This window comes from Lampetra planeri, chromosome 74 (assembly GCF_965212315.1).
Source record: "Lampetra planeri chromosome 74, kcLamPlan1.2.h2, whole genome shotgun sequence".
In the NCBI taxonomy this organism is placed as follows: Eukaryota; Metazoa; Chordata; class Hyperoartia; order Petromyzontiformes; family Petromyzontidae; genus Lampetra; species Lampetra planeri.
The window spans coordinates 2,982,777-3,010,670 of record NC_136179.1 but is presented as its reverse complement, the minus strand read 5'-3'; the positions used below and the strand labels follow the sequence as shown (position 1 = coordinate 3,010,670).

The 27,894-nt window shown below is 43.5% G+C and overlaps 1 protein-coding gene across 1 annotated transcript in view; it reads right to left on the bottom strand.

The window, feature by feature from the left end:
* Positions 1-26,398, bottom strand: part of LOC144737825 (uncharacterized) — a 57,383-nt gene extending 30,985 nt beyond the window's left edge. Inside the window, 4 exon segments of the mRNA XM_078620699.1 lie at positions 4,981-5,163; positions 14,104-14,636; positions 26,074-26,176; positions 26,178-26,398. Coding sequence (XP_078476825.1) covers positions 4,981-5,163; positions 14,104-14,636; positions 26,074-26,176; positions 26,178-26,398 — 1,040 coding nt within the window.
* Between the last annotated feature and the right edge of the window lie 1,496 nt (positions 26,399-27,894).

The following is a 27,894-nucleotide window of genomic DNA, read 5'->3' as shown; positions in this document are numbered from 1 at the left end:
AAAATAAATTAACGGACACACATTTGTTAAAATACGTTTTTATTCATCTGCAATCACTTTTACGTCAAAACTCGAAGGGAATATTTATTATGTCCTATGTTCAAACAGTTACAGTACAACTGTTCATCTATGTTGAAGTCAAGGCCATATATCCAACGAACGCTTCATCAATGTACATCCTAAAGTCGATTATTACCAACCAAAAAAAGCTTTATACTTGAAAAAAACCCGTTTAAGATCTAACTACAGATGCATTCCAACTTTAGCTCAACAGGAAGACTTAAACACTACAATATTGTCCGGAATTGAACCATCTCACAACCACTGCTCATCACACCACTTCACCAAGTAATCCGACAACATCAAAAATCACCACCTGCACGTCAAGAAACTCTCAAACGAACTGTAAAACTAAATGGTCAGAATTACACACAAAAGTACTCAAGACAGCTTAATAGGTATAACCGCATGCAACATTATATTTCAGTCACCGCTAGCTCTCGGGTTGATCCTCGAGCCACTCCATTACATCCAGCCATCTCTCGGGATCCAACTGCATGGGATCGAAGGTGTCTCTGAAGATGTGATGGCTGTGAAAAGGACTTCCCACACACAGAGCAATTGAATGGCTTCTTGTCTCCGTGTGCGTGGGGCTGTGCAGAGCGTCTCTGCTCCATGTGAGCGTAGTATCAGCAGCGGTGTTATCGAGTCAAAAGAACGCTATCGGCCGCAAGGATGTTTAGCGTTGAGTTTTGGATTTTGTTAACTGCTAAAACAAGAACGACACTCGCGTCTAACCGAGACGCACAAAAATCCCGTAAATTTGACGAACACGTTTAAGAGTCGCCTAACTGTCGACACAGCAATTGTACTCGATACGGCTAATAGGTATAACCACATGACATAATATTTTTTCAGTCACCCCGAGCTCTCTGGTTGACTCTCGAGCCACTCCATTACATCCAGCCATCTCTCGGGATCCAACTGCATGGGATCGAAGGTGGAAACTTCTTCTGGACTCATTGCAGCACCTTGAATTTCAGCTTTTGATTTCAGTTTCCTGTCATTGTGGACCTTCTGATGCCTGTTCATGGTTGATGACCGTACAAATGCCTTCCTACACACAGGGCACAGGAATGGCGTCTCGCCCGTGTGTGTTCTCTGATGGTTCTGAAGAGTTGACGACTGTGCAAATGTCTTACCACACACAGGGCACAGGAATGGCTTCTCGCCCGTATGTGTTTTCTGATGGCGTTGGCAGTTTGCTGAAAGTGAAAATGCCTTTCCACACACAGAACACAGGAACGGCTTCTTGCCCGTGTGTGTTCTCTGATGAGTTTGAAGAGTTGATGCCCGTGTAAAGGCCTCCCCACACACAAAGCACAGGAATGGCTTCTCGCCCGTGTGTGTTCTCTGATGACTCTGAAGATGTGATGACTGTGCAAATGTCTTCCCACACACAGAACACAGGAACGGCTTCTCGCCCGTGTGTGTTCTCTGGTGACTCTGAAGATGTGATGAGTGTGCAAATGTCTTCCCGCACACAGAGCACAGGAACGGCTTCTCGCCCGTGTGTGTTCTCTGGTGTCTCTTAAGATGTGATGGCCGTGAAAAGGACTTCTCACACACAGAGCAATTGAATGGCTTCTTGCCTCCGTGTGCGTGGGGCTGTGGAGAGCGTCTCTGCTCCATGTGAGCGTAGTAACAGCAGTGGTGTTATTGAGTCAAAAGTACGCTATCGGCCGAAAGGAGTTTTGGATTTTGTTAACTGCTAAAACAAGAACGACACTCGCGTCTAACCGAGACGCAAAAAATACCGCTAATTTGACGACGAAAACGTTTAAGAGTTTATCCGCGAAAATAGACACTTACTTGGAGATTCACGGTAGATCGATGTCTTGAACCCGTCTGAAGATGTCGCCACGAACTCTCCCGACGCAAAGTCGCCTAAGTGTCGACACAGCAATTGTGCTCGCCAGGCTGCGTTGTCTCGCGGTTGAAGGGCGATCAGCAGAGCGACGAGTCGAGCGTCCAACCTCATCAAGTTCCCTCTCGAAATGGCATTGAGCTCTGCTTCTGAGCCGCCTTATAACTCCCCCCCTAGGATCCAATCCTTTGTCTTTCAGGATATTTGCATTCGATTGTTAATTTTGGAAGGCACAATCCGCATGTCTATTAACATACCGAAGGGTAATGTGCCCATTGTGCTTCATGCATGAATATGTAAGTGCATCTCAGTGTGTAATTGTGCGCTTATTTTGAATAAATGGGATTAAAGTGAATGCAGCACTCCGGAGACAAACAGCGAGGCATGGTTTTGCCAGCCACCACCTCGTTTGCCGCAGCGACTTTAATAGCTGCTCTCAAACAACACTGTCACCAATAGTGGTTTATGGGCTAGGGTGTTAAGCGGACAATCAGTCATTTTGGGCAAGGCGTATGGGATAATACACACCTCTGTTATCCCATAAACACAATACACAGCAGCGGGAAGGCTGCCTTGTTGGGGAGATGTAGTTTGGGTAAGGCGCTTTGACTGGAGTTCGGCGATGTGACTGGGTGATCACACGGATTCCGAAAAGCAGCTTAGACGATACGATCCACTGCGCTCCATCTCCCCACATGGACAACGACGTTCTAGTTTCAAAAAAAATTACATTGATTCGACACATTCAGTGGACAGTGTGATTCTAATACGACTAGCGGGATTCGAATAATTGTAATTCGATTCTAATCCTGCACATCCTACCCCTGGTTCGCATATTCACTTATCATACGTACGACCACAGTGTGAGAGATTAGCATGATGTTAATGTAAGAAATAAGCGTGTAACCGTAGAAAAGGAGAGCGGCCTCCTCGACGAGGAAGTGCAACCCAACGGGTGCAATCCAAAGGGCATGAGAGCATGATATATAATATTATATGTTTGAGTTGAACATGTGAGAGTTTACAATGTCTGAGTTGATCAAATGCGCCGATCAAGGACGTCAATCGGGTGCGATTGATCATAGTTTTTGATCAAAGGCATTATCCCATCACGGAACACCACATCCCTGCGTATATAACAGCAAATAAAGCAACTACAGCAGCAACAACGATATCAGCAACGACAACAGCAGCAACATCACATTTCGAGGGCAATGCAGCTACTTTGATTCTGATTTTTCTGCTGCCCGGCAGGACCCCACACGTCTTTGTAAATGATTGCTATGATCATGTCTGAGCTGAGGTTTGAGCGAATAAAGTTTACTTTGTCTCACCATAACTGTGTGTGGGTTAGTGTCATAGGGGCTAGGCGAATACTACTCATTAATGAACTCGCACTCCTTTATGACCGACATTGTACTAATTTTGGTTGATCGAGTAGAACCAGGCACGTTCCATGTCCAGGCGAATGATTATAAACAATAGTGTCCTTAAATATAATGCTAAAATTAACGTTAACACTGGATTCAACGTGCACCTCTTAACAACTGCCTCGCATTTACGACAAATGATTGCATTTGCACATAACATACATTCAAGCACAGTAAAATGCTAATACTATTGTTATTCTAGGAATTCTAATGCGATTCTTACCCTGCACCTCCCACAATTCGCATATCCGATCCCCGGTTCGATTGAACGAACACTTTACATACATATGAGCAAAGTTCGAATATAATACTTCTAATGAGATGTGAATACCGTATCCATAAATTGCCTAAATATGAAAATGCGTCGTTAAGCCCGCCACCACCCAACACACCTAATTAGTAAGGGTTGTCACGTCCAGCACAATGGTGTGTTTGAGAGCCAAGCCACAACATATACAATCTGAGTACGACGTTTCGCCAGTAATTACAACAATCTTCATTAGGCGACGGCCAGTTTTGTGGAGAAGTGCTCCTGTTTCGTTCCGTAAATAGAGAGGTAGATGTGATGACAAAACGTGTGTGCTCTTCTTGCGCGAAGTGGGGGAGGGCGGGGTGTTAATGGATACACATATATATATGGCTATGGGTACCCATTGCCGTTTGGGTTATTTATATGGTAATCAACGTACATTAGGCATGCGAATTAAGTGAACCCATTGACCTTGTACTTCCTGTCGATTGTGTGTACTAAAATAGCCGTGCCAACGGTAATCCCTATTGAAGAATAGTGACCGGAATAGACATGCTTTAGTAACGAATTGTCATGTTCTGTATTAGTGACAATCCTTACTATTTTCATGTGGCGGGTTTAACAAAATATATTTTTACTTACGCAATTTAACCCAAAAACCTGTTCGATTGAACATATACTATACATATTTATTAGCAGAGTGCTATTCAATACTTCTAATGATATTTTAATACTGTACCTCCGTTTATGGTGTAATAAATTATTAAACCAGTTTATAGTATGATAATTGGTTGTTTACCCTTCTATCTGGCAACAAAACTGACACCTTTTTACAAGGAGTCATATTTGCATAGACCACAATACCTGCAGTCATAATACAAACAAAAGACATAACTCTGATAATGTGCACTGTCCTTGAAGTTGATTGGTCCACACCCGAGACAGATTTCCTTAGAGCCTAGTCTCACATGGGTTGGACCAGATGACGCCAAAAGGCGCGTCCAACCCATGTGAGACTAGGCTCTAATGTATATCCTAAAGTCGATTAATACCAATCAAAAAAAGCTTTATACTTGAAAAAAAACGTTAAAAATGCTGAGTAAAGATGTACCTACAGACGCATTCCAACTTTAGCTCAACAGGAACACTTAACGACTACAATTGAACCCTCTCACAACCAGTGCTCATCACACCACTTCGGAAAGTAATCCGATAACATTATTAACCACCACTGTGCACGTCACGAAACTCACAAAAACTGTAAAACTAAAATGGTCAAAATTACACACAAAAGTACTCGACACGGCTTAAAAGGTATAACCACATGACATAATTTATTTTCAGTCAACCCGAGCCATCTCTCGGGATCCAACTGCATGGGATCGAAGGTGGAAACTTCTTCAGGACTCATTGCAGCACCTTGAATTTCAGCTTTTGATTTCAGTTTCCTATCATTGTGGACCTTCTGATGCGTGTTCATGTTTGATGAGCGTGCAAATGTCTTCCCACACACAGGGCACAGGAATGGCTTCTCACCCGTGTGTGTTCTCTGGTGTCTCTTAAGACTTGATGGCCATGAAAATGCCTTCCCACACACAGAGCAATTGAATTGTTCCTTGCCCCCGTGTGCGTGGGGCTTTGGAGAGCGTCTCTTGTCCATGTGAGCGTAGTAACAGTAGTGGTGTTATCGAGTCAAAAGTACGCTATCGGCCTCAAGGATGTTTAACGTTGAGTTTTGGATTTTGTTAACTGCTGAAACAAGAACGACACTCGCGTCTAACCGAAACGCAAAAAAATCCCGCTAATTTAACGACGAAAACGTTTAAGAGTTCATCCGCGAAAATAGACACTTACTTGGAGATTCACGGTATATCGATGTCTGTAACCCGTCTGAAGATGTCGCCACGAACTCTCCCGACGCAAAGTCGCCTAACTGTCGACACAGCAATTGTGCTCGCCAGGCTGCGTTGTCTCGCGGTTGAAGGGCGATCAGCAGAGCGACGAGTCGAGCGTCCAACCTCATCAAGTTCCCTCTCGAAATGGCATTGAGCTCTGCTTCTGAGCCACCTTATAACTCCCCCCCAAGGATCCAATCCTTTGTCTTTCAGGATATTTGCATTCGATTGTTAATTTTGGAAGGCACAATCCGCATGTCTATTAACATACCGAAGGGTAATGTGCCCATTGTGCATCATACATGAATATGTAAGTGCATCTCAGTGTGTAATTGTGCGCTTATTTTGAATAAATGGAAGAACACGTTCCCCATGCCCTCCATTGTCTTCGATTTAAAGTGAATGCAGCCCCGTGGCGTTGCCAAAAATCGCCGAGCTTCGGGAGTGAGCACGTACAGACGCGTAGTGACCACACTTGCCACACAATCACTCTAACATCAGTATCCAAAATCCGATCTGGTACATGGTCTCCGCTTGGTCTGGTTTGTATCCGTCATCACTCCGGAGACAAACAGCGAGGCATGGTTTGGTCAGCCACCACCTCGTTTGCCAAAGCGACTTTAATAGCTGCTCTCAAACAACACTTTCACCAATGGTTGTCTACAGGCTAGGCTGTTAAGCGGATAATTAGACGTTTTGGGAAAGGCGTATGGGAAAATACACACCTCTGTAATCCCATAAACACAATACACAGCATCGGTAAGGCTGCCTTGTTGGGGAGATGTAGTTTTGGTAAGGTGCTGCAACTGGAGTTAGGCGATGTGACTGGGTTATCACACGGATTCCGAAAAGCAGCTTAGACGATACGATCCACTGCGCTCCATCTCCCCACATGGACAACGACATTCTCAGTTTAAAAAAATGAATAGAAATGTTTAAATACGTTTTTTTAAATAATGTGTATTGTATAAATGTTATAATGTGTGATTGTTATCATCTTTGTACGTGTATGTGTATATATATATATATATACACTGTATATAGCGATTCGATTCCATTGATACGACACATTCATCCAACAGTGGACAGTGGGATTCTAATACGATACGACTAGCGGGATTCGAATTATTCTAATTCGATTCTTATTCTGCATATCCTACACCCGGTTCGCATATTCATTTATCATTCGTACGACCACAGTGTGAGAGATTAGCATGATGTTAATGTAAGAAATAAGCATGTAACCGTAGAATAGGAAGAGAACGGCCTCCTAGACGAGGGAGTGCAACCCAACGGGTGCAATCCAAAGGGCATGAGAGCATGATTTATAATATTATATGTTTGAGTTTAACATGTGAGAGTTTACAATATCAGAGTTGATCAAATGCGACGATCAAGGGCGTCAATCGGGTGAGTTTGATCAGAGGCTTTAATCAAAGGCGTCATCCCATCACGTAACACCACCTCCCTGCGTATATGACAGCAACAGTAGCAACTACAGCAGCAACAACAGCAGCGACAACAACAGCAGCAACATCACATTTCGAGGGCGACGCAGCTACTTCCGATTCTGCTGCCCAGCTGTTTGTAGTCGGGACCTGCTCTCGCAGGACCCCACACGTCTTTGGAAATGATTGCGATGATCATGTCTGAGATTAGAATTAAGTCACTCAAGATTAATTCTAGATTTGAAGCTTTCGTGACTGCAAGGATTCATATTCTTAGGTTTTTTCGTCGTGATTTTTTTTTATTTTACTTTTATTAATTTTATTTTTTTACCTACGTGACTTTACCGAAAAAACCTAAGAATACACTCAAGATTACTTTGTTTAACCATAACTTTAGGTAGGTTAGTGTCATCGGGGCTCTGTGAATACTACTCATGAATGAAATCACACTCCTGTGTGACCGACATTGTACTAATTTTGGTTGATCGAGTAGAACAAGGCATGTGCCATGTCCAGACGAATTCTTATCAACAGTGTCCTTAAATATGATGCTAAAATAAATGTTAACACTGGATTAAACATGGACCTCTTAACCCCTCCCTCGCATTTACGACTAACGATTTGCATTTGCACATAACATACATTCACGCACAGTAAAATGCTGATACGACCATATTGTTATTCTAAAATTTGAATGCGATTCTTGCCCTGTATCTCCAAAGTTCACATATCCGACCCTTGGTTCGATTGAACAGATAATTTACATACAAATGTGTAGATTGCGATTTTAATACTTCTAATGAGATTTAAATACCGTACCTCCGTTTATGGTGCTATAAATTATAAAACCAGTTGATAATTTGTTTTGTCGTTTAATGTTTCGTGTTATTGTCTATAGTTTGATCAATTTACATGTTTTTAAAGTACAGGTGATTCCCGGTATACTTCGGTATTCTGGACCTGAATGTTGCGATTCATAATGAGGACCTTTCCCCACCGGAGCGCACGGGCTAATTTTGGGTTTGTGCGATTATTTTACATACTAGCAGTCGCCGCCCGCTTCGCTGGCGGTGTGTACATGCTTGGTTGGTGGGGAATTGAAAGTGGCTGGACACAATAAACATGTTTTGGTGATTGTTTTATGTTTATTTTTGTGAGGCTATATGAATTTTTATGAGACGCTCAATCGACAATATTCAAGAATGCCACTTATTCAAATATAGAATGCAACTTATTGAAATATCTGGCGATACACGATATTCTTCGTGTACACTCCGTCTTCCTCCTCGTCGTCAGGTCCCTCAATAAGCGCCTTGATGTTGGATCTTGCCGTGACTCGCGATAGTGCCACGTACAGTTGGCCGTGCAAGAAGCATGGCGTTGGTAGATATAATCCCAGGTTGTGAACAGTTTGCCCTTGCGCCTTGTTGATGGTCATCGCGAAGGCTGGGACAATGGGGAACTGTTTGCGCCGAAGTCGAAATGGGAAGTCCTTCGTGTACAATTCGCGGCGGATATGGTTGTTCTCAAGCAGCGAGTCCAAGACCAAGTGTGGGTACTCGGAAAGCTGCGGGAGGTCGTCAAAGTCCGACAGAGCCATCCCACCTGCCGTGAGGAACTCGTGGAGGCTGTGAAGGGTCTTGACCTTTACCATTTCTTTTATTTTCTTTGATGCTGCTAATCCTGCATAATGCACGGGTATAAGTAGTACTAATCACATACCTGCATTTCCCATATCCCCTCCCTTTGATGCTGCTAATCCTGCATAATGGACGGGCTAAGCTAATCACATAACTGCATTTCCCATATCCCCTCCCTTTGATGCTGCTAATCCTGCATAATGCACGGGCATAAGTAGTACTAATCACATAACTGCATTTCTCATATCCCCTCCCTTTGATGCTGCTAATCCTGCATAATGCACGGGCATAAGTAGTACTAATCACATATCTGCATTTCCCATAAATATGCTAAATTGCTCTTGATATGCACATTTTTTTGTCAAGGCGCCCTTTCCCCCCCTCCCAACCCAGCATATATATATGCTCCAAGCACGTGTGCTGTTTCATTCAGACGCTGTCGCCTCGACAGACCTGGTTATTTTATTACTTCCCTTGTACGTGACTTTAGCGAAAGAACCAAGAAGATTTAGCATTTCTTCTTTGTTGGTCAGCTGGCGGTACTGGTACTCGTAATCGCGAGACAATTCGTCGTAGAATTTATCACAGAGAGCCTTCGTATCTGCTGGCATGGAATACAGCAGAATCGTATCGAAAAGTTGACGAAGCTGGTACGGCATCTGAAAGAGCGAGGCTTCTTCCAGACACGCAACCCATTCGCGATCGCTCTCAATGTAGCCTGCTCGCATGGCTGCTTCCAGCGGTTTGTTTTGTTTTATTTTATTCGTAACGCACCATCCATATGTGTTCCACCATCCACCATGCCCTTGCATCGCAAAGACACAGCTCCGGTGTGCGTCAGCGTGTGCGCCATCCACAGTGACATTGGTCAGCAATTGCAACGTTCCGATCGCACACAGGTTGGCCCCTGCATCCTCCGTCTGTATGTACACACACAGACAGATGCGCTATGGGGTCACCTATTTTTTTATTATATTAAAATGTATTTTGTTGGTGTTTTTAAGTTTATTCCATTTCTCAATCGAACACTAACGGGTCTCGTTTCAGTTATGACAGCTTGCAGATAGAAACATTGCATGATCGTATACTAATAATGACAGAATTTGTACCCCAGTGGAGGGCATCCCCCACCCGGCGCTTCTTACCGATACTGTGAGACTTAGAAATCCAGACCTCTCCTCCTCCTGAACCGTTCACAATACCCTGTGGTAGTACCATAATCATCTCAATAAAGCGATCACTTTCCCATGGCCATTTTGATCCCGGGAGTTACCCGGGTGGTGTCACACTGTACTGATTGTTTTAGCATGTCGCAAATTCCGATATGGCTTGTGCAACGGCCAGAGAGTGACAGCGGCAGGAGACGTGATCAACGTCAATACATAATAATGGTAATAAGCCGGATAAACCGAAAAGTACCCATTGTACCCATCAAACAGTCAGCTGGGTTGCCCCATTTGGGTATTGACCCATGGGCGAAACTGTAGGGTGGGCTACGCAACTGGCCGTGGTCCCGGCAGGTGAAGCTGCCAGCTCAGTCCGCTCAGACTCACTGTATAGCGACCCCTGCCTACTCGTAAGGTAAAGTTGTTTGGGGACTCCACTAATCGCAGCACGCAGCACCCATCTTTTACATAAATGTACGTAATATTAGCGAAATTACCATTCGCACACTTGCATACACACCACACTCACACAGCGCAGGGTCTGCGCCCACAGTGCACTGCAGCACTGCGGCCCAGACCTTGCCAAACCTATGCTATCGCTCTCTTCTGGGCGTGTTAATTATTTATCGAATCAAAGTGAGCTGTGGCTTTTTGCCGGCTGTTTTATTTTCATCGTAGTCGGGACCTGCTCTCGCAGGACCCCACACGTCTTTGGAAATGATTGCGATGATCATGTCTGAGATTAGAATTAAGTAACTCAAGATTAATTCTAGATTTGAAGCTTTCGTGACTGCAAGGATTCATATTCTTAGGTTTTTTCGTCGTGATTTTTATTTATTTTACTTTTATTAATTTTAATTTTTTACCTACGTGACTTTACCGAAAAAACCTAAGAATACACTCAAGATTACTTTGTTTAACCATAACTTTAGGTAGGTTAGTGTCATCGGGGCTCTGTGAATACCACTCATGAATGAAATCACACTCCTGTATGACCGACATTGCACTAATTTTGGTTGATCGAGTAGACAAATTCTTATCAACAACAGTGTCCTTAAATATGATGCTAAAATAAATGTTAACACTGGATTAAACGTGCACGTCGTAATCCCTCCCTCGCATTTACGACTAACGATTTGCATTTGCACATAAAATACATTAAAGCACAGTAAAATGCTAATACGACCATATTGTTATTCTAAAATTTGAATGCGATTCTTGCCCTGTACCCCCCACAGTTCACATATCCGACCCCCGGTTCGATTTAACAGATAATTTACATACATATGTGTAGAGTGCGATTTTTATACTTCTAATGAGATTTAAATACCGTTCCTCCGTTTATGGTGCTATAAATTATAAAACCAGTTGATAATTTTTTTGTCGTTTAATGTTTAGTGTTATTGTTTATAGTGTTATCAGTTTACATGTTTTTAAGTACAGGTGATTCCCGGTATACTTCGGTATTCTGGACCTGAACTTTGTGAAATGATTCATAACGAGGACCTTTCCCCACCAGAGCGCAAGCCGCCAATGAAAATAACTCGGGCGACGGGAACACGTGCTTCCATGGGCAGTGGGGGACAGGGCATGGTTGTATTGCCTAAAGGTGCCACCGGGTATGACCCCCAAGTTGCTCCGCCCATGGCGGGTTCAGGTAGATGTCATAGAGGTAGGTGGGTGATGTAAAGACAGTGCATCAACTAAGGGACAAGTGGTGACAACAAGATAGAGAGAGTTCGAGAAGGAAGGCGAGACCAAGTGTGGGCGGAGGTTCACGCCGAGAATGAGAGAGGGGGAGGAACGAGGTTTGGGGCTGTGTTGGCTGGTTGCAGTCTCGTCGTCATTGCTATATCGTAACGCCTGGGTTCTAAGCCGCGTTAACGGCTAAATCAAAGAACCCTCTGCAGTGTGAGTCCGGAGTCATTACAATTGTAACGATTCATTATTTCACGGGCTAATATTGGGTTTGTGCGATTTTTTTAACATATTCATACTGAATATTGCTATTTGATGCCATTGAGATGGAACATTCATCCAATAGTGGACAGCTTGATCCTAATACCACCAAAGTGTTATTCAAATAATTTTAATCCCATCCTGATCCTGCACCTTCCGTTTCACATATTCCACCCTTGGTTCGCACGTCCATATTACATACATACATTTTACATGCATACATGTTACATACTCACGAGCATAGTGTGATTCTTAGAGGATCACGGTGTGAAGCTAAGAATTCGATGTACGGTGTTCTAATCTGTAACACTAGTTTATGATGTTATTTTATTGCGTTATAATGTATCGCTCATAGCTTATATTGTTAGAGTTCACAACATTATAGTTTACTATAACACTAGTTTGTAGTGTTATTTTAAAGCGTTACAATGTATAGCTCATAGGAGTATGCAATGTGAGTTTACAATTTGAGAATATGTTGACGTGCCCTGTTCTCGTGGGACCCGACACGGATTTGGAAATTATTGCTATGATCATGTCTGAGCTGGGATGAGCGACTAATGTTTACTTTGTTTAATCATAACTGTGTGTAGGTTAGTGCCATCGGGGCTTAGTGAATACTACTCATGAATGAACTCATACTTCTTTCGGTAGAAATTTTTAATCGTGTTGGTAGAACAAGTCGCCTGCCTTTTCTAGACGAATTGTTATCTTCAAGTGCGTCCGCAAATATACTGCTAAAATACACAGCATAGTGAAGGTTGCCTTGTTGTGGAGATGTAGTTTGGCTAAGGCAATCTGACCGGGTGATGCCGCGGATTCTGAAACAATGGAGTTAAACACTCGCTGCTTGGCCCCGTCGACAGCAGCGAAGGCTGTCATATACCGCCCCATTTACGAGTTGGCTCTTTGGGGCTGTATGTGTATAGTTGAAGGTGCTAGGTGTTGTTTTCTTCTAACAGCTACTAACGTGCGTGTGTTGTCTGTTTTTAGGATTTGTCCATTCATGTTGTTCTTTTTATTGCGGCGTTTTTTTTATTGAGTTCTGTCACTTGCGTGTTGCAGTTTGTTTAAGAATTCGTCACGTGAGCGTGGTGTTTTGCGTGTGGGAATTTCTGTCACAATTTGTGATTGTTATAATAATTGTAATGATTCATAATCTCATGAGTTTATAATGGGTTTGTGCGTGTATTTATATTCAATGACATCTAGCAGTGAAAATCGTGATTGTAACATGACCATGTTGTAATTGTAATAATTTTTATCCGATCCTTGCACGTACACTATACATACATATGAGTAGAGTGCGATTCTTATACGACCACACTGTAATTCTAATGCTTCTAATGATATTATAGTACCTAACCTCCGTTTATATGGTTATAAATTATAACACTAGTTTATAATCGTTTAATGTTTAGTGTTATCGTTTATAGTATTACAGTTTCCATGTTATAGTGTAGTTTATCCACGACATACTTCGGGATTAGGGACTGTTACGTTGATGAACGATTAACTACGGGGACCTTTCCCCTCAAGGAACACGTGTTAATCGGGTAGACAGCCAAGATGCTGCCGGTTAAGGGCACACTTGTGTGACGGAGATCCTCCACCTGAAACTCGCTTAACATGTTTTTGCGAGGAACATTATAAAATAAAGACCGGACAAACATTTGTTAAAAATACGTTTTTATTCATCTGCAATAATTTTTACGTCAAAACTCGAAGGGAATATTTATTACATTTCGAGTGCAATGCAAACGATTTCCGTTCCAGGAATACCAAAGCGTTAAAGTATAATTCCCCATGATTTCCTTATTAGTTCACCACGTTTGTTCACTGTGCGTCTATGTTGAAGTAAAGGCCATATATCCAACGAACGCGTCATCAATGTACATCCTGAAATCGCTATCTAAAGTCGATTAATACCAATCAAAAAAAGCTATATACTTGAAAAAAAAACTTTTAAATGTTGAGTAAAGATGTACCTACATACGCATTCCAACTTTAGCTCAACAGGAACACTTAACGACTACAATTGAACCCTCTCACAACCAGTGCTCTTCACACCACTTCGGCAAGTAATCCGATAACATTACAAACCACCAATGTGCACGTCATTAAACTCTAAAAAAAACTGTAAAACTAAAATGGTCAAAATTACACACAAAAGTACTCGATACGGCTTAATAGGTATAACCGCATGCAACATTATATTTCAGTCACCCTGAGCTCTCTGGTTGACTCTCGAGCCACTCCATTACATCCAGCCATCTCTCGGGATCCAACTGCATGGGATCGAAGGTGGAAACTTCTTTAGGACTCATTGCAGCACCTTGAATTTCAGCTTTTGATTTCAGTTTCCAATCATTGTGGACCTTCTGATGCCTGTTCATGTTTGATGCGTGTGCAAATGTCTTCCCACACACAGGGCACAGGAATGGCTTCTCTCCCGTGTGTGTTCTCTGATGGTCTTGAAGAGTTGACGAGTGTGCAAATGCCTTCCCACACACAGGGCACAGGAATGGCTTCTCGCCCGTGTGTGTATTCTTATGAGTTTGAAGAGTTGATGACTGTGCAAATGTCTTCCCACACACAGAGCACAGGAATGGCTTCTCGCCCGTGTGTGTTCTCTGATGAGTTTGAAGAGTTGATGAGTCTGCAAATGTCTTCTCACACACAGGGCACAGGAATGGCTTCTCGCCCGTGTGTGTTCTCTGATGACTCTGAAGATGTGATGACTGTGCAAATTTCTTCCCACACACATGGCATAGGAATGGCTTCTCGCCCGTGTGAGTTTTCTGATGGCGTTGGCAGTTTTCTGAAAGTGAAAATGCTATCCCACACACAGAACACAGGAATGGTTTTTCGCCCGTGTGTGTTCTCTGGTGTCTCTGAAGATGTGATGGCTGTGAAAAGGACTTCCCACACACAGAGCAATTGAATGACTTCTTGCCTCCGTGTGCGTGGGGCTGTGGAGAGCGTCTCTGCTCCATGTGAGCGTAGTATCAGCAGCGGTGTTATCGAGAACGCTATCGGCCGCAGGGATGTTTCGCGTTGAGTTTTGGATTTTGTTAACTGCTAAAACAAGAACGACACTCGCGTTTAACCGAGACGCAAAAAAATCGCGTAAATTTGACGACGAACACGTTTAAGAGTTCATGCGCTAAAATAGACACTTACTTGGAGATTCACGATATATCGATGTCTGTAACCCGTCTGAAGATGTCGCCACGAACTCTCCCGATGCAAAGTCGCCTAACCGTCGACACAGCAATTGTGCTCGCCAGGATGCGTTGTCTCGCGGTTGAAGGGCGATCAGCAGAGCGACGAGTCGAGCGTCCAACCTCATCAAGTTCCTTCTCGAAATGGCATTGAGCTCTGCTTCTGAGCCGACTTATAACTCCCCCCCCTAGGATCCAATCCTTTGTCTTTCAGGATATTTGCATTCGAAAGTTAATTTTGGAATGCACAATCCGCATGTCTATTAACATACCGAAGGGTAATGTGCCCATTGTGCTTCATGCATGAATATGTAAGTGCATCTCAGTGTGTAATTGTGCGCTTATTTTGAATAAATGGAAAAACTTTGTCCTCGATTTAAAGTGAATGCAGAGAAATTAGCATGTAACTTTAGAAAAGGAAGAGAGCGGCTTTCTCGACAAGGGAGTGATACCCAATAGGTAATATTTTTTTACAGCGTTACAATGGATAGGTTGTAGTTCATAGGTTATAATATTATGTTTCACTATGATAGAGCTTAACATGTGAGAGTATGCAATATCAGTTGATCAAATGCGACGATCAAGGGCGTCAATCGGGTGAGTTTGATCAGAGGCTTTAATCAAAGGCGTCATCCCATCACGGAACACCACCTCCCTGCGTGTATCACAGCAACAGAAGCAACAACAGCAACAACAGCAGCGACAACAACAGCAGCAACATCACATTTCGAGGGCGACGCAGCTACTTCCGATTCTGCTGCCCAGCTGTTTGTAGTCGGGACCTGCTCTCGCAGGACCCCACACGTCTTTGGAAATAATTGCGATGATCATGTCTGAGCTGAGAATTAAGTCACTCAAGATTACTTTGTTTAACCATAACTTTAGGTAGGTTAGTGTCATCGGGGCTCTGTGAATACTACTCATGAATGAAATCAAACTCCTGTATGACCAACATTGTACTAAATTTGGTTGATCGAGTAGAACAAGGCACGTGCCACGTCCAGACGACTTCTTATCAACAACAGTGTCCTTAAATATGATGCTAAAATAAATGTTAACACTGGATTAAACGTGCACCTCTTAACCCCTCCCTCGCATTTACGACTAATGATGTGCATTTGCACATAACATACATTCAAGCACAATAAAATGCTAATACGACCATGTCCTGGAAACCATGGCAAGGTCATCCCATGAGGACTGCCTGGATGAAAACCAGCATGGAAGGGGCCCAGTGTGGGGCCGGCTATGCTAAAGGCATAGTCCCGTGTGTGTGTGTGATGTGAGGTCTCCTGGAAGCAGTCATTCTCCGCTGTAGTCCTGGCATCTGCTGCTCAGCTTCATTCCCCAGCTGTGGTCCCAGTGGCACCGTCTCTCTGGGGACCCGTGTGGTGTGTGTAGCGAGTATCACGGGGTGGACGGGTAGTGTGGGGATAGTGGTCACGGTTGGCACCGAAGCACGACCACCGCCACCACCCCTACTGGGCGGTGGACCTGCCACCACAAAGCAGCACGCGGCGGAGGAGTGAGGCGATCGCTCTCGCCACGCGAGCGAGGCCCCCTCGCTTCCTCTTCTTTTCGTGCATCTCCACCTGCACCTCTTCCGTTTGCTCCTCCGTCTCATCCTCCTCCATCCCCTCTTCTTCATCCTCCGCCACCATCTTCTCCTCTACCTCCTCCTCTTCCTGCGCCACCTCCATCTTCTCCATCTTCTTCTCCTCCGCTAGCACCATCTCTTCCTCATTCATCTCCTCCTCAACTTCCGGATCCACCATCTCCACCACCGTCTTCTCTTCCTCCTCCACCACCATTGTTTCCCCTTTGTCCGTCGTCTCCATGTCCTCCACCACGACCATCTGTTCATCCTTTGTTGTCTCCTTGTCCTCCATCTCCGTATTGTCTTTCTGTTCTCCCTCCGTGTTCTCCTCCATTGTCACCATCACAATCTCGTCCTCCTTTGCCTTCTCTTCCTCCGATTTCTCCTCCTCTGTCTCTACCTCATCCTCCATCATCTCCTTCACCTCTTCCTTCTCCATAACCTCTGTCTTCGCTTCAAAGGCCTGGACGAGTGAGTAGGAGGGCTGCGCTGGCTCAGATCTGTGAAGAGACAACACGACACCGTTCTAGATTTGAAGCTTTCGTGACTGCAATGATTCATATTCTTAGGTTTTTCGGTAAAGTCACGTAGGTAAAAAACATTAAAAAGTAAAATAAAATAACATAAAAAATTAAAATCACGACGTTTCGGAGGCAACACAAGCTTCCGTCTTCAGGTGGTACCGTCACAGCCACGACAGCTGTATCAAGTAAATGAGAGATTGCAGAAGCTACCACTTCGTTTATATAATGGTTGGAGAAGGTGGTGGGGCAAGGGCCGCATACTTTTATTAATATGGTAAGGTGAGGCTTAAGACTAAGAATAGACTGCTCAACAAAGGCTGAGCCTTTGTTATGGAGAGGTGCGGTTTGTGACTCAACCTGTAACAGGGAGAACACCACTAGACATGGTAAAACTGTGATGGTTGTCTGTCAAACACGACACCGTTCCACCTTGCTGCTACGGCAGACATCGCCATCTTCCCATCGTCCGTGGGTGGAATGTGTGGCGGATTAATCGAGCTGAATAGAAACCGCAATAACGACATGTCCAGTGAGTGTGCTTAGTATTGGTACTGTCATTCTCATGGCGCCAGGCTATCATTGAGATAGGTGCAGCTGTGTCTCACACAGACTGCCGTAGTTTCACAGTAGTGGGTGGCGTTGCTGTGCAAATTTAGCTGAATAATTTTAAGTGACATTTTTTTTGTTTTTTTTCGGTAAAGTCACGTAGGTATAAAATAAAATAAATTAAATCACAACGTTTCGATTGCAACACAAGCAATCATCATCAGGTGGGAAAACCACAGCAAGAAACTTTCTTGCAATAACGACATGGCCATCAAAACGTCGTGATTTAATTTAATTAATGTTATTTTATAACTACGTGAATTTACCGATATAACCAAAGAGTATGGATCCCTGCAGTCACGAAAACTTCAACTCTAGATTGACATGTTTCTATATGTATATTCTAATTGACCCCTTGCACATAATGCCCTAAGCATTTCAAATGGCATCGATAGAGATCCTGAACGTCCACTGTGACGGAATGGGTGTGGATCTGTGTGGTCAATGCAGCAGCAATAATAGCCAAGGCGGGAAGCAAGATCTGAACTGAAAGCGGTGAAGAATGCGTGCACGACCATTTGGCCGCTTCAACACATCCATTGCATGCGATGAGCCTCTCGCATCTCTCATCTCATCGCGTTTTAAATTGGACACCCCTCTCAGTGGTAGCTGTCGCTGTGCATTACAAGGCGACTTGGCAGCTGGCCTGGAAACAGGCGATAGACAGCGAAAATCTCACGGTGGATGGAGGGTTACATGGTGGAGATATTCCCACTTTGTTACGTGGTCTAACCCAGAATTCGGTTATGAAAAATACATCTGTCCACAGAATAGCGGAATGTACACGTGGGGTTTCCAGTGTCTGTGAATTTTGAGAGCGCGACAGGGCTTGAGTACCTGTGCGTCACAGCAACATTGACCTGGGTTTGATTTCCACGTTTGGCCACATTCTCCGTGTGGATTATGCAGCCACCTGTTCAGGGAAGGTTCTGCAGCTTTCTCCCTGTTACTGAACCCACACAAGCAATGCAAATCGTTCAATTTGGATCGCAAACAGTAGCAACTTTGTTGCAAAATGCGAGCAGACTTGGCAGGATCCTCCTGAAAAAAAGTGTTGTGACCGAGTAAGGCTGATGCTGCGTGAGAAGCATGGCAATAAATAACAAAAATAAACACACAGGGGATGCACACGCAGACTGGTTTACCGTGGCTCAGCGACTCCGGAGTTTTCTTTATCTTCTTGGAAGCCCTCTTCTCCAAAGCTCTGAGCAATTGGGCCCCACACAGGATTGGAGTATGTGGCGGCGGTGGTGGTAGCGGTGGTGGCGGTGGCAGTGGTGGTGGTGCTGCTGGTGGTATCGGTCTGGAGCCATTGTCGCTCGATCTTGGCGAGACGCTCCTCCTCCTCCTCGAGGCGCTTTTGCTCCACAAGACGCTTCTCCTCCATCAAGTGCTCCTCCTCTTGACGCTTCACCTCAACGAGGCGCTTCTCCTGCATGAGACGTTTCTCCTCGAGGAGCTTCACCTTGCGAAAGCGCCTCTCCTCAAGACGCTTCTTCTTCTTCTCGAGACGCTTCAGCTCTATGAGACGCTTCACCTCAAAGAGGCGATTCTCCTCCATGAGGCGCTTCTCTTCCTCGACCCGCTGCACCTCAATGAGGCGCTGATCCTCGACAAGGCGCTTCTCTTCTTCCACCCGCTTCTCCTCCATGAGGCGCTTCTCTTCCTTGACCTGCTTCACATCTATGAGGCGCTTCTCTTCCTCCAGATGATTCTCCTTGAGACGCTTCACCTCGCGAAGGCGCTTCTCCTCCATGAAGCGCGTTTCTTCAAGGAGGCGCTTTTCCATGACGCGTTTGACGTCGTTGAGGATTTTGTTTCGAAGGCAATTCTGCTCCGTTTGGTGCTTCACCTTGGCGAGGCACTTCACCTCATTGGGGCGCTTCTCTTCCATTGTGCATTTCTCCTTCGCAAGGCGCTTGTCCTCCTGGAGACGCTTCACTCCGCTGAAGTTCTTCACCTCCCCAATGCTCCTCTGTTCACGCGAAGATAAGCACATGACTATTAAGACATGTTCACTCAGGACAAAATATATTCTCGCAGGCACACAAACATAGACGGGCACATAGACAAACAAAAATGCATACTGGCACATCTATGTACGGATGCAAACATGCACATTAACTCATGGCATGACGTGATGATGGAGGGATGGAGTGATGGTGTTGGGAGATTGTGTTGTGATATGGAGAGGTGAAATTGTGGAATGTTCTGGAGAGATGGTGGCTTGTGATGGTATTGACGCTTTATGAGGCTCTATGATATTGTTTTGATTATCGATTTGAAGCTTTCGTGACTGCAAGGATTCATACTCACGTATGTGACTACCGACAAAACCTAAGAAAGAGTCACATACGTGACTTTACCGAAAAAACCTAAGAGTATATTGTATTGAGTTGGTGGTGGTGTGGTGTGATGAGAAAGGTGATGTGAAGAGATGGTGTGGTGATGTGAGGTGTAGTGATGTTTTGGTGCAATGGTGTGGGAGTGTGGAGAGAATGTGGTGTTTGACTCCCATAGACCCCATACACACCTTTGGGGAACGATTTTCATAGCTTTGGCCTGGGAAAGGGTCCACTTCATCCATAATGTCCCCCCACGTGGTCGACTGGCGCCATGACTCCTGGGCTACGGAAAACAAAATTAATTCAAAGGACGAGTAATGTCTTAGAGAACGAAGCACGTGGAGATTCACGGAACTAAGATCCCTGTAATTACCTCTTAACACATAACATGACCTGCTGTTGAGAAATATTAATCACATGGCAGTAAAACTTTACAAGTAATATTTTTGTAAGCATGTTGAGATCATCAATTTCATAAAGTTGAGACCCTCATTTAAACCAATATGGCTGAAACTCGGTTCTAAATCCATGTTGTCTGCACACTTGACCTTTACCTCTTCCCATCACCGCCACGTCTACTAAAATAAATTAATCAGGGAGCTGCCTCCTCTGCACAAAAACCACGCACTGCAGGTATTTTGGACTTACCATCATAGTCCTCCAAGATCTCAGTCCACTTGCTTTGTCTGTCCATGTTGTTGGGAAGAAGTCGTTTCTGTTTGATGTTGGAGGGCCTGGAGAGGTTGTAAAAACGCTAAGATTTAGCAGCTTTTTGAATAACTCATCCTCTCAATTATTACATATTGACCACTCGCTGTACTAATCAAATCACTTTCGTGCCGTTTGCTTTACAAGTCCACTCACTCGCTTGTTTACCCACTCACGCGTGCGTCAGATCACTCACTCATCCACAGACAGACATATAAGCAGACAGATATCACCAAGATACACAGAGAGGGCAACACAGGTACAGAGAGGGGTGATCGTCTCTGTGGGGTGGCCTTAAATAGACAGAGGGGGGCGGAGGCAGAATTTTCACACTTAAATTCTAACTTAGCAATCTTTGAAATACGTAATCGACCAGGCTATGCGTTAATTGTGTGTTGACCGACTCTCTGTGTCGTTTTACATAACATTTCGATACTTTGCTAGGTTGTTTAATTTAGTGTGTTCTTTCTCCCTCTAAGCCTGCGTACTTTACTACGCGTCTCTTCGTACTCATTGACATGTAAATGTTTTCTCTAACCCCTCCCTCTCTCTGCCTCCGCCCCCCTCTGTCTATTTAAGGCCACCCCACAGAGACGATCACCCCTCTCTGTACCTGTGTTGTTCTCTCCGTGTATCTTGGTGATATCTGTCTGCTTATATGTCTGTCTGTGGTTTTCTGGTTAGATTTTGTGTCGCTATTTCATTATACCTGATGATGATTGCTTGTGTTGCAATCGAAACGTCGTATGCTATTATTTAATTTATTATTTTATCTTTATACGTGACTTTACCGAAAGAACCAAAGAATAATTCCTGCAGTCACGAAAGCTCCAAAAACCAGACAAGCATGTTGATGCACAGCCCATTTGTATAAATCGACTGCTTGATAAAGGTCCCCCTATGTCTTGTAGGTCATTGGGGTCAAATGACCATACTTAAATAATTTGTTATGACCCGAGAATGACGTCGTAGGTCACGTGATGTCAGAGATACCGCCCATGTGGCTGTGACATCACAGATAAGAGACGTCTATGGCAGCAGCTTGGGTCTGAACTAAAAGGCAAACTCTTTCCCCGTGTTAGATAACATTCAATACATGCAATGCAGGGCACAATTATGCAGGCAATCAGAACACAATCATTATGGACATGTTAATCATATTATATGACATTTAAACAGGTTCGTTATGAACGTTTTAAATGTTGACTTGCTTTGGGTCTAAACAATGACAGTAACAGCAACATATCAGAGCATGCCAAGTAACCTAACTAATAGTCCTAATTTGGTTGCAGAAAATCCAAATACCAAAATATTCAAAAATAATGAAGCTTTAGTTTGTAGTCAAAACGTGCAATAAAAATAAACAACACACATCGTCAACAGGGACGCTCACCTCGTTGAGGATTCGCTCTGCAAAGGCTTCTTCTGCTGCTCACTCGTGCGCATTCCTCTCGACTGCGGGTGGAGGCGTGGCTATGACGTAACGGTCGTGACGTCACTACAGCGAGGCTCCGCCCCCATGCGCTTGGCGGGCGCACCACGTGGTGCAGTGCGGGTGGTGTGCGTCACCGGAAACAGCAGAGCCCTCGGTTCGACATTAAACATTTGCCCCCTCGCTTTGTGCTGTCTTTGATGTCGCCGTTACTGCGGCGAGGACTGAAGCGATGCCTGGCCATCAGGCCTGGCATATACCTAGGCCTCAGGCTTCATATTTGTTCGTAGTTATTTTTTGTTTAATTGGAATTATTAACTTGCAATTCATTCATTACATTTCAAGCGTATACACACCATCCCATTGGTTTATTTACTTTTAAATTCAGGTTTGTATTATAGTTATTGATCTGTAGTTATATTTAAGTGAGTGAGGTGGTTGTACTAAGTGTGAATTTGAGTTCCATGTAAATTATTATTGTGTAAAGGATTTGTCTGTGTGCACCTATCCTGGCAGTGGTAATATGGGCTTTTTATAATTAAGTGGTTAATGAGATTGTTTATTTGTGTGTGTCTGTTATCTATGTCTGTGTCAGGTTACATATCTCTGTTTGTAGCTGTGTGTGTTTGTTAATTTATGATGGGTGGTGATGATGATATTTCTTGATAATGGATGGTGGTGGTGATAATGATGGGTGGTGATTATGAAGGATGGTAATGATGATGGGTGGTGATGATAATGTGTAGTGATTATGATGGGTGGTAGTGATGATGATGGGTGGTGGCAATGATTGGGGAGGTTATGATGATGGGTGGTGATGATGATGGGTTGTTGTGATTATGGGTGTTGATGATGATGGATGTTGATGATGATGGATGATTGGTGGTGGTTATGATGAATGTTGGTTGTGATGGTTGGGTGGTGGTGGTGGTGAGTTGATAGTGATAATGATGATTGGTGATGATAATGGGTGTTGATATTGATGATTTGTGTTGATGATTATGGGTGGTGATGAGTAAATGAGCCACCACCCGACGCTAAACAGCAACAGAAGTAACTAAAGCAGCATCAATAACATCAGCGACAACAGCAGCAGCAACAACACATTTTGAGGGCGACACAGCTACTTCTGATTCTGCTGTTTTGGCTGCTCGGCTATTTGTAGCCAGGCCCTGCTCTCGCGGGACCCTACACGTCTTTGGAAATGATTGCGATGATCATGTCTGAGCTGAGAATTAAGTGACTAAACGTTACTTTGTTTAACCATAACTGTGTGTAGGTTAGTATCTGGGGGCTCAGCGAATACTACTCATGAAAGAACTCGTACTCCTTTATGACCGACATTCTACTAATTTTGGTTGATCGAGACGAACAAGGCACGTGCCATGTCCAGACGAACTTTTATTTCCAATATTGTCCTTAAATATGATGCTAAAATAAACGTTAACACTGGATTAACATGCACCTCTTAACCCCTGCCTCGCATTTACGACTAACAATTTGCATTTACACGTAACATACAGCCAAGCACAGTAAAATGTTAATACGACAATATTGTTATTCTAGGAATTTGAATTAGATTCTAACCCTGCACCCCGCACAGTTCGCATATCCAACCCCCGGTTCGATGGAACGTTCGCTTTACATACATATGAGCAGTGTGGTTATAATACTTGTAATTAGATTATATTCTAATACTTACAATGAGATTTTACTACCGTACCTCCGTTAATGGTGTAATAAATTATTAAACCAGTTTATAGTAGTTTAATGTTTAGTGCTATCGTTTATAATGTTACAGTTGACATGTTGTAGAGTACAGGTGATCTCCAGTATACTGTACTTCGGGATTAGGGACCAGAATGCTGCGAAACAATTTATAACAGGGCCATTCCCCTCTGGGAACATGTTTATGGGGAGACAGCCAAGATACTGCTCGTTTACGGGCAAACTTGTGTGACGGAGATTAGCGACTACTACTGAAGAATTAGCTCACACTCATTTATGACAAAATTTGTCGTAATTTTGGTTGATTACGGAGAACAAGACACCTGCTATGTACATATATTGTACTTACCTATATTGCTAAAATATCGTTAACACTAGAATAAACTTGAAGTTCTTAGCCATCTCATCACGTTGCTTCAAATATGCTCTAGGTTGAGTGTCCTGATGTGGTCTGAAGCATTTACTGTGATTACATTGAAGCATTCAAAGCGGTCCACAACCCTGAATTGTGCAGCTTGGAATAATGGAGGAATTCGCATTTATTTTTTTTGTTTTTTGAACCTGAGGCCATAATTAGGAGGTACATCACAAGCGAAAGCGATAATAAAGTAGGAAGTTCAAATGGTGTCATATACCGCCTAATTTTCGAGTTGGATCTTTGGGGCTGTATGATGTGTAAAGTTGAAGGTGCTAGGTGTTGTCGTCTTCTAACAGCTACTAACGTGCGTGTGGTCTGTTTTTAGGATTTGCCCATTGTTGTTGAACTTGCTGTCGTGCGCATTTCTTGTTGAGTTCTGCCACTTGAGTGTTGCAGTTTGTTAAAGAATCCGCCACGTGAGCGTGATATTTTGCTTAGTGGGAATTTCGCTTTGTTACAATTTGTGATTGTTATAATAATTGTAACGATTCATAAGCTTATAATGTGTTTATGCGTGTATTTATGAATAGAAAACTGTCTATTGCTCTTCGATACCATTGAGATGTAACATTCATCCAGCAGTGAAAATCGTGATTCTATAACGACCGTAGTGTAATTGTAATGATTTTAATCCGATCCTTGCACGTACACTATACATACATATGAGCAAAGTGCTATTCTAAAAAGACCACACTGTGATTCTACTGCTTATAATGAGATTCTAATACCTTACCTCCGCTTAAATGGATATAAATTAAAACACTAGTTTATAGTCGTTTAGTATTATCGTTTATAGTGTTACAGTTTACATGCTATAGAGTACAGTGTATCCCCGGCATACTTCGGGATTAAGGACTGGTACGTTGAGAAACGATTAACTACGGGGACCTTTCCCCTCAAGGAACACGTGTTAATCGGGTAGACAGCCAAGATGCTGCCGGTTAAGGGCACACTTGTGTGACGGAGATCCTCCACCTGAAACTCGCTTAACATGTTTTTGCTAGGAACATTATAAAATAAAGAACGGACAAACATTTGTTAAAAATACGTTTTTATTCATCTGCAATAATGTTTACGTTAAAATTCGAACCGAATATTTATTATGTCTTATGTTCAAACAGTTACAGTACATTTCAAACTTCATCCGTTCCAGGAATACCAAAGCGTAAAAGTATCATTCTCCATTATTTTCTTATTAGTTCATCACGTTTGTTCACCTGTGCGTCTATGTTGAAGTCAAAGCCATACATCTAACGAACGCGTCATCAATGTACATCCTGAAATCGGTTATCTAAAGTCAATTAACACCAACCAAAAAAAAACTATATACTGGAAAAAAATCCGTTTAAAATGTTGAGTAAAGATGTACCTACAGACGCTTTCCAACTTTAGCTCAACGGAAACACTTAACGACCAGTGCTCATCACACCACTTCAGAAAGTAATCCGATAACATTACAAATCACGACTGTGCACGTCACGAAACTTTCACAAAAACTGTAAAACTAAAATGGTAAAAATTACGCACAAAAGTACTCGATATGGTTTAATAGGTGTAACCACATGCAATATTATGTTTCAGTCACCCCGAGCTCTCGGTTTGATCCTCGAGCCACTCCATTACATCCAGCCATCTCTCGGGATCCAACTGCATGGGATCGAAGGTGGAAACTTCTTCAGGACTCATTGCAGCACCTTGAATTTCAGCTTTTGATTTCAGTTTCCTATCATTGTGGACCTTCTGATGCTTGTTCATGGTTGATGACCGTGCAAATGCCTTCCCACACACAGAGCACGGGAATGGCTTCTCACCAGTGTGTGTTCTCTGATGAATCTGAAGATGTGATGACCTTGTAAATTTCTTCCCACACAGGGCACAGGAATGGCTTTTCGCCCGTGTGTGTTCTCTGATGACTCTGAAGATGTGATGAGTTTGCAAATTTCTTCCCACATACAGGGCACAGGAATGGCTTCTCTCCCGTGTGTGTTCTCTGGTGACTCTGAAGATTTGATTGCCGTGAAAATGCCTTCCCACACACAGAGCAATTGAATGGCTTCTTCTCTCCGTGTGCGTGGGGCTGTGGAGAGCGTCTCTGCTCCATGTGAGCGTAGCAACAGCAGCGGTGTTATCGAGTCAAAAGTACGCAATCGGCCTCGATTTAAAGTGTATAGCGTTGAGTTTTGGATTTTGTTAACTGCTAAAACAAGAACGACGCTCGCGTCTAACCGAGACGTAAAAAAATTCCTGCTAATTCAACGACGAACACGTTTAAGAGTTCATCCGCGAAAATAGACACTTACTTGGAGATTCACGGTATATCGATGTCTGTAACCCGTCTGAAGATGTCGCCACGAACTCTCCCGACGCAAAGTCGCCTAACTGTCGACACAGCAATTGTGCTCGCCAGGCTGCGTTGTCTCGCGGTTGAAGGGCGATCAGCAGAGCGTATACTGATGATACTATGTAGTTTATACTTTAGTTTTTTACGTTGGTGGTGTTTCATTCTTCACCTGAGGACGGCTGCTTGCGTTGAAGCCGAAACGTCGTGAGAATTATTTGATTATGTTTTATTTTTATTATTTTATTATTTCCCTTCTACGTGACTTTACCGAAATAACCAAGAAGATTAAATGACTATGAACTGGTTTTACATTTTTTACCACCATACACGTAGGGACGGTATTATAATCTCACTAGATGTATTATAATCGCACTCTACACATATGTATGTAAAGTGTACGTTCAATCGAATCGGGTACGGATATTCGAACTATGGGGGTTTGCAGGGTTAGAATCGCATTAAATTATTATAATAACAATATGCTCGTATTCGCATTTACTATGCATGAATGTATGCTATGTGCAAATGCGAATCGTTAGTCGTAAATGCGAGGCAGGGGTTAAAAGGTGCATGTTTAATCCAGTGTTAACGTTATATTATATTTAAGGACAAAATTGTTGATAACAATTCGTCTGGACATGTCACGTGCCTTGTTCGTCTCGATCAACCCAAATTAGTACAATGTCGGTCATAAAGGATTTCGAGTTCATTCATGAGTAGTTTTCAAAATAAGCGCATAATTACACACTGAGATGCACTTACATATTCATGCATGAAACATAATGGGCACATTACCCTTCGGTATGTTAAAAGACATGCGGATTGTGCCTTCATAAATTAACAATCGAATGCAAATATCCTGAAAGACAAAGGATTGGATCCTAGGGGGGGAGTTATAAGGCGGCTCAGAAGCAGAGCTCAATGCCATTTCGAGAGGGAACTTGATGAGGTTGGACGCTCGACTCGTCGCTCTGCTGATCGCCCTTCGACTTTGCTTCGTGGCGACATCTTCAAACGGGTTCCAGACATCGATACACCGTGAATCTCCAAGTAAGTGTCTATTTAGCGGGAATTTTTTTGCGTCTCGATTAGACGCGAGTGTCGTTCTTGTTTTAGCAGTTAACAAAATCCAAAACTCAACGCTAAACACTTGAAATCGAGGCCGATTGCGTACTTTTGACTCGATAACACCGCTGCTGTTGCTACGCTCACATGGAGCAGAGACGCTCTCCACAGCCCCACGCACACGGAGGCAA